The 10,857-nt window shown below is 38.2% G+C and overlaps 1 protein-coding gene across 2 annotated transcripts; it reads left to right on the top strand.

Moving 5' to 3' along the window:
- Positions 1-2,400: 2,400 nt before the first annotated feature.
- ruvbl2 (RuvB-like AAA ATPase 2) lies at positions 2,401-9,575 on the top strand. Of its 2 annotated transcripts, none has more exons than XM_062988712.1 (15): positions 2,401-2,455; positions 3,891-3,945; positions 4,290-4,345; positions 4,464-4,605; positions 4,790-4,919; positions 5,092-5,158; positions 5,283-5,389; positions 6,068-6,161; positions 6,696-6,819; positions 6,922-7,016; positions 7,168-7,286; positions 7,370-7,489; positions 7,659-7,788; positions 8,480-8,594; positions 9,288-9,575. In XM_062988712.1, exons 1-15 carry the CDS (start codon positions 2,444-2,446, stop codon positions 9,311-9,313), a joined length of 1,392 nt encoding a protein of 463 aa, XP_062844782.1. In that variant the 5' UTR covers positions 2,401-2,443; the 3' UTR covers positions 9,314-9,575. The 2 variants fall into 2 exon arrangements, with proteins under 2 accessions (XP_062844782.1, XP_062844783.1); XM_062988713.1 differs by lacking the exon at positions 2,401-2,455 and adding an exon at positions 3,003-3,019.
- The last annotated feature ends 1,282 nt before the right edge of the window (positions 9,576-10,857 follow it).

The following is a 10,857-nucleotide window of genomic DNA, read 5'->3' as shown; positions in this document are numbered from 1 at the left end:
ATACGGAATATATTGCATTACATTTAATTCTCCAATAAATGTAATATGTATGTTCTTGATAGAATAACAAACTTAATTAAAATCATTTTATTGAACAAAATATTTTTTTATTGAAATTTTTTTTTCTTTGTTAACAAAGATGATGATCTGTATACTGTATATATTAACACAACACTGATTTGTATGCACAAATAAAGACAATAAAAATTCAATCTGAAATGACTGGTTCTCCACTGATTTGTATTTGCATTAACTACTGAAGCAGGTACAAGTAAACACATCTAACTGCATTGATACAAGGCTGTAGTAATATCCAAGATAATATTCAATTATGCTCACCCCCCCCCCCCCTCCAAAATACTGATGTATACATTTTAAATACACATATTCCACTCACTAGCTTTGCAGTTAGGATCAGTTAGTTTCTATCAGAAGGAGAAAGAAAAGATTTCCAATGTTTTCACTGATCAACTTTATTGTAGTTTGTAAATATAAACACCACAGACCCCTGAGCAACTAAAGTCTTGTATCAAGTAGGAAGTAAGACAAAAATTCCACTTGCAAAACTACAACAATTAGTGTTCTCAGTTTCCAAACCGTTAAAAAGTCTCATTAATAGGAAAGGTGATGGAACACAGGGGTAAACATGCCTCTGTCCCAACATTTTGGAGTGTGTTGCGGGCATAAAACTCTAAATGTATTTACAAAATACAATAAAGTTGATCAATGAAAGCATTAGAAAACTTTTCTTTCTTTTTTTATCAGTTAAATAAAGATTCCAGAGAATAAACAAACCACAGATTCTTCTCTTTATTGCGTTTTACAAAAAAGTCCCTTTTCTGGAAATGAGGTTTGTAGAAAATATCTACTTACTATTTAAAAGAATTATAAGTAAATGTCCTCCAAGAGTAAAACAACTTTGTGAACGCACCGAGGTGTATTAACAAACAAGAATGCCATCTACTGGCTGCAAATGGGTGAGAACACAAAACAAAAAAGGGAGGGCTAATAATATCTCAAGCTAGGGGCATCCAGCAGTAGTTTTTGCACAAAACACTATCAATTTAGACAGACCAGTGGCCAAAGCCCTGGTTTGGGACCCTGTCCAGGGTATTCCCACCTAGCTCAGGGCAATTTAATGGAATTGATATTGTAAAATATACTGAACGCCCCTTACGCACTTTGCGCACCTTACGCAAATTCACGAACCACACCAGGTACGTAAGTCAGGTTCGTGAATCGGAGCATGCGCAGTGAGGCTCTCGTTCGGTGTGTTTGTTTTGATGAATAAGTGCTCCTTTCTTTTGACTTTGTGCTTATAAATGTAAACAGATAAGCATCTATTTTTTTATTTTAAATGAACAAGGACACATATATTCGCCCGGTAAGCACAACTACATGATATTAATTAACCGCTTGGTGGTGATACGCCATCATGGTAACGTTGTGAGAAAGTAAAGCACTGCAGGGAAATGTTGCCACAAAGTGTAATCGTGTATTGTATTATTTGACTAAATAAAGGGTATTATTAAAAGTGCATCATACCAATGAGGCAGAAATCACACCGACATTCACAGCTATTTACACTGGCATATAAGCCTATAAATATATACAATATGTAGTTCTTATTATTGTCAGAAAAATAAATAATGCAAACCACATTTAATGTTAGTCCATGGTTTTGTGTCCTTGATTCCAGTTTTACAGCTAACAGAAGCGTATATGTATCTCTCTGATTAAACTTTATCTAAGATCTAATTAATATTTTTTCGTTCTTCTCTGACAAAAGAGTAAAAGTTTCAGAATAATTTGCACTGCACATACAGAAATAGGGCATTTTTATGGAAATTATGGTGTAAATTATTTGTACGTAAAGCACGAACGCACCTTACGCACTTTCCGCAATCTACGCAGAGGTCGGTTACGTAAATCGGCGCATGCGCAGTGAGGCTCTTGTTTCGCGAGTTTGTGTTTTGATGAATAGGTGCTCTTTTCTTTTGACTTTGTGCTTATAAATGTAAACAGATAAGCATCTATTTTTACATTTAAATGAACACGGAGAAACATATTCGGTCTCTGTTTAAAATTTACATATTAAATCACCCGGCAAACACGTATGAGTTATGGTATGAGTTAACCGCTTGGTGGTAATACGCAGTGATAATAAAGTTGTGAGAAATTAAAGCACCAGAAACAAGAAATCGGACCGCTTTAAACATCTGAATTTATCTACAACCCTACTGAGAGCAGCTATTTACAAATATTACAATATTAATATGATAGAGTTATAAATACAGGGTGCTTTTAGAAACAGACCCGACTTTGAAAACCATTAATTTAAGGGTTTAACGGCGGTAGGAACCTGTTTGCTGGGTTTTGGTTGCTAGTCGGCTGTATTTCGCTTGCGCTTCGATTCAGAAACAAGCGCCGCGCTTTAGGAAACATGGCAGCTCAGGTGAGAGGAATCATGCTGATTTATTTATAAGCTTTAATTCATTTTTAGATTTGCAGCCCTAAAGATTGAGGTAGTGATAATGTCATTGTACCGATGTATTTTTACGACTAGTCTTGAAGTGTTATATATGTATTACATGCAGTTCGTTAGCTACGCTTTTAGCTTTATGTAGCACGTCTCTCACTGCGGATTAATAAAACTTTCTCAACGTTTCTGTTCAGCTTGTGTTCTCTTTTGATTTACTGACATGTGAATTGTGTGAGTGTATCACTTTATTTATCTAGATTTCTTAACAACCCAGCACTGCTGACTCTTTTTACTTGCTAACATGCTAATAAGGTTAGCTAACCGGCAAGCTATAGAAACTGTGAGAACTACTACAGTTGCAGAAATGTTAAAGTAAAACGTGATCGTTATTAAGAGTTTCATTCACAAGTGCATTTTGTTTAGAATATTCTGTTTAGTCGGCACGTTGCGATATAAAGGTTATAAAGGTTAAGGTAAGTTGCATATTAGGAACTTCTGTTGTGGCTTTCGGGTCGCTATGACAACGTGTAACCATGGGTTTGTGTTAAACTGTTATTATTGTTTAGAGTGATGTGTGATCTCTCTTTTAATCCAGTATAGTTTTCCCACTTGTATGCTGTTGTGTGTATGTAATTTATACATAAACTGGTTTTAATTCTTCTATTGCGATTCTCCTGCCACTTGTGCCAAGGAGGAGTTGAGACTGTTATGCGTCCCTTTCGTCAAGCATACAGTTTTTGGCCTCATCTTTTTACCTGCCTGTGGCAGAGCCTAACAGAGAGAGGTTTCATGCACAGACAGACATGCTATGCCCCCTGCATTCATCCATCACTAGTGCAGGTGCCTTGAAAAGACAGCATAAGCTGGCAGTAAAGTCCAGTCGACCGCCCACCCCTTTTGCAACGTTAGCCTTCCTCTCAGTTCATTACTCAGGCCATTCTTATCTGACCATTCATGTCAACAATTTTCTGGCTGCTGAACTGTTTTTTACTGGATGTTTTTCCCCACATCATCTCTGTAACTCCAAAGGTGGTTGTGTACCAACAGATCAGATTTTTCTTTTACTGTTCTGATGTTTGATGTAGACATTAATGGAGGCCACATTGTCCGCAATCATCAACATTAAAGTTTCTAGTACAAATTATCTGAATATGTCTGAGAAACACAGTACAATGTATTGTACAACTAAGAAAACAACACTGGTCCAGGCTATTCTCTGTGTTGTGTTCACACATCTTTTGTGTTTTTCCCCAAATGCACCTTTAAAAATTATATTCTGAGCTTGTTTGTATTCATCGGCAAGCAGTAAGCCACAAAGATTCAGGGAAAACCGTATTATAAATATCATGTAATTCCTTAACAATGTTATTAAGTTAATAACATCTGTCTGCCTTCTTTTTTGTAAAAGATGTCAACCACGAAGGTCCCAGAGGTGCGTGACCTCACCAGGATAGAGAGAATAGGTGAGTGTCTACTTTTTTGAGAAAACTTTTTAAAATGTGTGTGTTGTGAAAATTTGGGTCTATTCAGTAAAAAAAAAAAGTACTTATGACATCAGTCACTGATAGACCAAAGGCTCTGGTTTCCAGTTGATATTTTAATTTATCCCAAAGGCATTTAATGGGGTTGTGGCCAGGACTTGATCCATGAGCATGAGCTTTTTTAGATGGTGGCCCATGCCAATATACAGATCAGTCTATGACCTCTCTAGTCATTTAACGTCAATGTCATGACTACAGTTTATGGTATATATGTTCCAAATATAAAATGATTTTCTATTTAAATATTAATTAATTTTGTCTTTCAGGTGCACACTCACACATCCGAGGACTTGGACTGGATGATGCTTTGGAACCACGACAGGTAAGACTTCATAAACTGCAGTTTTCCATGACGTGTACTTTAACAAAATAAATAATCCACAACAATCATGCCAGATTTATGATGATTTAAATGTGTGTGACTCCTGTATGTCTTGTAGGTGTCTCAGGGCATGGTGGGTCAGCTGGCAGCTCGGCGGGCAGCTGGTTTGATCTTGGAGATTATTAAAGATGGGCATATAGCTGGGCGTGCGGTGCTTATTGCTGGCCAACCTGGGACAGGCAAAACTGCCATTGCTATGGGTACAGCTTGTTCTTTGAATTATTAAATATGACTTCTTATATGACAATTCAACATTATAATATGCTTAATTACTAAAATGACTTGGATGATAATTGGTCCCTGTATAAATAACTTGTAAATATAATGAAGGTCATATATTTCGAAGTACTTAAATCCTTTACCAATGTGTGTTTGTTCTGGCAGGTATCGCTCAGTCACTTGGTCCTGATACACCATTCACTGCTCTGGCTGGAAGTGAGATCTTTTCATTAGAGATGAGCAAGACCGAGGCTCTCAGCCAGGCTTTCCGCAAAGCCATTGGAGTTCGAATCAAGTAAGTATGCCTGCAGTAAGCCAGACTCTGGTTTACATTGAATTTACCAGCATGGCTGGGCTGTATTTGTAAGCAATGCTTTCCAGTAGATATTTTGCTATAACTGCCATCGTGTAGCCATGAGCCAGATGTTTGCATGTTGAGTGATCATGTCTATTTGTTGTTTATACAGAGAGGAAACAGAGATTATTGAGGGAGAGGTGGTGGAGATTCAGATCGACAGACCTGCCACAGGAACGGTACGTAGTTCCTTTTTGGAATTAGCTCATACATGGTGTTTTAAGCTACACCTGATCCATGTAAGTAATGGATGACACCTTATTGTAAATATTACAGCAATTACATTTTTTGTTTCATGTTCAGGGTGCAAAAGTGGGCAAGCTGACTCTGAAGACGACAGAAATGGAGACCATCTATGATCTGGGCAATAAAATGATTGAAAGCCTCACTAAAGAGAAGGTTCAAGCTGGGTAAGCAAAAGCACGATAGACACAGTACAGCTCACTCTTTCTCTACAATTAATTAAACACATTAATTTACACGTTGTGATATTAGTAGTGTTCAGACCATTATTCACATATCCCTTTACTTAAAAACAAACATCTGAGGGCACAGAAATATTAAAAGCTATTTATATCATTAGGATGTTATGTTTCCCTTCTTAGTGGGGTTCTGATATTTATTAATATTGCCACCCTTATCACACCTGCCCACACACACACACACACCTCAGAATCTATTAAGAATATGAACTACACTGCACAACTTATTAACAGTGCTTAGTACAATCATTAGTATAATCATTACAATCATACAATTGCATGTTCTCCCCTTGTCTGTGTGAGTTTCCTCCAGTAGCTCTGGTTTCCTCCCACAGTCCAAAGATATGCAAGTGAGGTGAATTGGAGATGCACAATTGTCCATGACTGTGTTTGACATTAAAACTGATGAATCTTGTGTAACCGGTAACTGCCTGTCCTGTCATGAATGTAACCAAAGTGTGAAAACATGACATTAATGTTCTAATACAATAAAATAAATAAAATTCATGCATAACTTGTAAATTATGCTGGAGTTGAGAACCTACATTGTAAAAAGAATATGTTTAGTTTCTAGCACATCTAATATGAGCTTTCTGGTCTGTTCAGGGACGTGATCACTATTGATAAAGCCACAGGGAAGATCAGCAAGCTTGGCCGGTCTTTTACCAGAGCTCGTGATTATGATGCCATGGGGGCGCAGGTAAGCTGTGTTAATGTTACAGTCTACAATAATGCACTGGAATATGCTGAGATTCTCATAGGCTCTTCTCTGGAAAATGTTTAACTTGTCCAATCAGATTTAAGTTAAAGTACTAGTTCCTTACCCACAGGAATGATTGCACACTGGAGAAATCAAATTAGACTGTTATATGAGTGGAAAATGTTGTAATGTTGTAATGTATAATGTATGCTTTTAAAGAAAACGTGTGATTGATTAAACTTTTCCGGATTGTAAATGCACATGAACTACATGAACTAGGCTATATGTAGTTTATGTGCATTTACAGTCTGGAAGGGGTTAACAGAGGAGCAGTGTTCATAACCAACTTTAACAGTGACTTTTCCCAGTTGGCAGATCCCAAAAGGTGGACCTCCTCTCATTTTGACTCCCAATGTCAAATGCCGAATTGATTCTAAGAACGAGTTTTTAAATCAAGTGTGAGCAAGTAGAGAGTCTTTAGGTGAGGGTGTTTGGTTTGAATTGTGACCTTATTTCTGCTTGTGGTTGTTTCAGACACAGTTTGTGCAGTGTCCAGAGGGGGAGTTGCAGAAACGTAAGGAGGTCGTTCACACCGTCTCACTTCACGAGATTGACGTGATCAACAGTCGCACGCAGGGTTTCCTGGCTCTGTTCTCAGGTCTGCCATCTTTCCAAAACATCAACCATGCTACAAAATAAAGCCATTGTTTTAACAGGAGGTTAAATTTGACTTTGTCATTTGTAATTGCCTGCTGTACAGGAGACACAGGAGAGATTAAGTCAGAGGTGCGAGAGCAGATCAATGCCAAAGTTTCGGAGTGGAGAGAGGAGGGAAAGGCAGAGATCATTCCTGGGGTCAGGCATTAATCAGTCATATTTGTTGACATACGTGAAAGACGAAGGGTGTTGAACCATTCTCAGCACTGCAAATTTAACAGTAATTAATGTTAATGAGTGAGCAACTGTAATGTTTTTGTAATGTTAATTGTACTATTCCTCCCCAAAGGTCCTGTTTATAGATGAAGTCCACATGTTGGACATTGAATGTTTCTCGTTCCTAAACCGAGCCTTGGAAAGTGATCTTTCACCTGTCCTCATCATGGCCACCAACCGCGGCATCACAAGGTGTGGAAATGCTCAGGAATTGTTTAAATCATTATTGTATTGTGCAGCTTTTATCTAGAATATGTTTGGATTCTGTTTTTCAGAATCAGAGGCACCAACTACAAGAGTCCTCATGGTATTCCTATAGACATGCTGGATCGACTGCTGATCATTGCTACGTCTCCCTACACTGAGAAGGAAACCAGGCAGATCCTCAAGATCCGGTGAGACATCTAATCCCCACCTGTGAACTACACTGTCAGAATTTCTACAGACTGTGCTTGGATTTTTCCTTCTGATAGATTTATTGGTGGTACTTATCGCAGCTCATACTCAAAAGGACTTTAATCCAGTATATGATGAATTTGTGATCATGTGATGTTTGTTTATCAGATGTGAGGAAGAGGATGTGGAGCTGAGTGAGGAAGCCCATACGGTGCTGACTCGTATAGGTCAAGAGACATCGCTCCGCTACGCCATCCAGCTCATCAGCACTGCCGGCCTGGTGTGCCGCAAACGCAGGGTAACGACCACAGAAATGCACACTTGGAATTGTGGGAGGTTGTGCGTTAGTGATTTTGTGCTTCCCTTAATTCCTACACTAACATAAAGTCTAGTGCTCTGTATATTTTTGCTAATTTTAAATGTTTTTCCTGCAACTATGCTTCACACTACACACTGCGCAGCAGTTAAACTATTTGATCTTATTGCTGGGAGAAAATCTTACCAGCGTTCTAAGTTCTTATTTTGGCTTTGTCAAATAAAAAAATCTAATTTAATACTCGTCCACTCCATCATTGACTTAAACAGCCGTAGTGTTAACAGCAATTCATACAGCCTGCTATTCTTTTCTATAAATTAGCATCTCTCTTTAAAATTCCTCTTTTTTTAAAATCCCTCTTTTTTTTATTGCTAATAGAAATTTTTTTTTTTTTTGATTTACACATATAGCTCCTGGAACCATTTATTGATGCTTATTAAATGATAAAGAAACAAATGGCAGCACAGCCTGCAGCTGTATATATTGCTTTCTTTATTAAGGGTCAGCTTTGTAAAACAATTCACTGACCATATGTCGCCTTCTTCTTGTCCAGTTCTACCTCTATAGTTCTCTATTTATGGTAAATTCATCCAAGTTCCTGGAACAGTAATTCAAAATCTTCAATAGATAAATTCTCAGTTGCATCTTTATCTATGTAACGTGTCTTCTTCAGGGCACTGAGGTCCAGGTGGAGGACATTAAACGTGTGTATTCTCTCTTCCTGGATGAGTCTCGCTCATCACAATACATGAAGGAGTACCAGGACTCCTTCCTTTTCAATGATACACGTGAGTCAAAGTTTCTTCCCTCTTATGAAGACCTAGTTTATTCCTGCTTGTTTTATACATCATTATCAGAATTACATGAGCCAAAGCGTTATGTAACCAACGTGTGTAAAACATGACGTTCAAATCCTAACAAAATATAATATAATCTTCTAAACACCTAGTTCAAATCGTTTTGTTTCATACATCAAAATTACATGAACCAGTGTTGGGACTGCCAGCTCACTGAGACATGGACTCAGTCATGGACAAGATATCTTTAGAAGTTATATATTTATTAGGATTTTTAATGTCATGTTTTATACACTTTGGTTACATTCATGACAGAACAGGTAGTTACACAAAATTCATCAGTTTTATGAGATCGTTGAATTTTCGTACATTACGACATGGGTCGTCCTACAGTGTGTTCGGGTGCCGTCTCTTCTGTGGGTAAAATGCACGTGTGCCCAGTCGTCCACATGATCTCAGAGAAAGCAGTTTGTTGAACCGCTCAACCTTCTTTTATTGCACCCATGACCAGTTCTGATACCTCTGTGCCCATTGGAGGTGCCTTTTACAGTGAACAGGAGTTAGCATGGGCACTTTGATTATATACACAGTGAAAAACTTTAATATCACACATCAACATTTCATGCTGTAACTAATAACTGAGTCAAATTAATTATCTTCACATCTGTTTTATTGTTTTTATAGAATCGATTCAGATGGAAACGTCCTAAGAAAAGAGAGATGATCAGCTTTGTGTTGTGCTACATACCTGTGATGTTTCCTTAATTCTTGTGAACTGAGTCTTTATGACTGAAGTGCATTCCCTCTCTATGTCGCGATACTTTTGTGCATTCATGCATATTGTTTATTTGTTAGAAATACATACTGTTTCCATTTAAGGATGTGTTCTGTGTTGGCCCTACACTTAAATGTTTTGAGAGTTGGACTTATCTCTCTTATGGTGTTACTTTTGCATAAAAACAATAAATCAAAGATGCTTTTTAAAAAAGGTGCTTGTGTGAATTGTTTAGTCTTAAAAACTCACATCATATCAACACTTTGGAATAAGGGGATCACATGATCGAAAGGTTCATACAAAAGAGTTTTTAATGTCACATTGTCATAGGATGCTACCATTCCAAGTTCAAGAGTACAGAGTGTACAGACACAGTGGGGGAACCCCTTGGAACAGCGCAAATGCATTCTCTCTTGTAGCGAGAGTTTAATGATGCTAGGATAATGCTGTTTGTCTGAATGCACAATGTCTTATAAAGTTTGGTGAGGGAGGAATAATGATACAACACTGCTCTTGCAAACAACATTACATAGATTGTGATCCTCCAGCTTTTTAGGAATAACTCTTTCCTGTATCTGCATGCCAGTGGTCCCCATGCTCATGACTGATCTATGTCTATAAAGAAATAGTTTGCCAGGTTTGACGTAAGACTTCTGACCTCAATCCTGTCCAGTTCCTTTGGAATGAGTGTCCACATACTTTAGCTCTGAGAGGAATAAAGTGAATGGAATCTACTTCACTTAATGATCTCAACAGTGATGTGAAAATCTGGTGATTAAACGTCATGCCTATTAATAGACTGAAATCCAATGTATATACCTGTCTTGTGAGCAATGTTTCTGAGTGATAGTGGGCCCACCGCGACACTGATCAGGCCGACGCGGTAATAAAGTATATCTTGTTCGTAATAAAAAACAACCCCCCCCCCCCCCCCCCCCCCCCAAATGAGCTGCAATACTTCCAGTTCACACCAGGTGGCAGTGTATCCTCATTTTTATTCCAGTATGCCTTTTAATAGCATTTTTTTTTCCTGTCCGTAACCAATTTATTTTGGTCAAACAAGTCTAGAGCCTTCTGGCAGCGCTGGGTGCAAAAGAAAATACAGACTGAGGTGCCAGAGGGTGCCAGTCCATGGGTGTACATTTTCCATTCTTACCAGGCAAATACATGTTAAAAATATTTTATTTATTTATATTCCCATTTTCCTCCCAATCTAGTTGTATCTAATTTGCCAATCAGAAACTTTCTCCACCTCTGCAGAAACCTACCCCAGGCCAAGGTGGATCGCATACCATGTTCCGGCTCCAGCATGTGTGCTGTCACCGCTTCTTTTCACCTGTCAGAGACGGAGTCTCGCAGAGAGCAGTATTGCGTACGGATGGTCATGCACTGTTATCCATGATATGAACCATCAGCAATTAGAAACGCTTTCTGCCAACCACACCATGGATAAAACACTTATTAGAAAGGGTTGTCATA

The sequence above is a fragment of the Trichomycterus rosablanca genome, chromosome 26 (assembly GCF_030014385.1).
Source record: "Trichomycterus rosablanca isolate fTriRos1 chromosome 26, fTriRos1.hap1, whole genome shotgun sequence".
Lineage (NCBI taxonomy): Eukaryota > Metazoa > Chordata > Actinopteri > Siluriformes > Trichomycteridae > Trichomycterus > Trichomycterus rosablanca.
The sequence above is the reverse complement of the archived record's forward strand: the minus strand, read 5'-3'. Positions and strand labels throughout refer to the sequence as shown.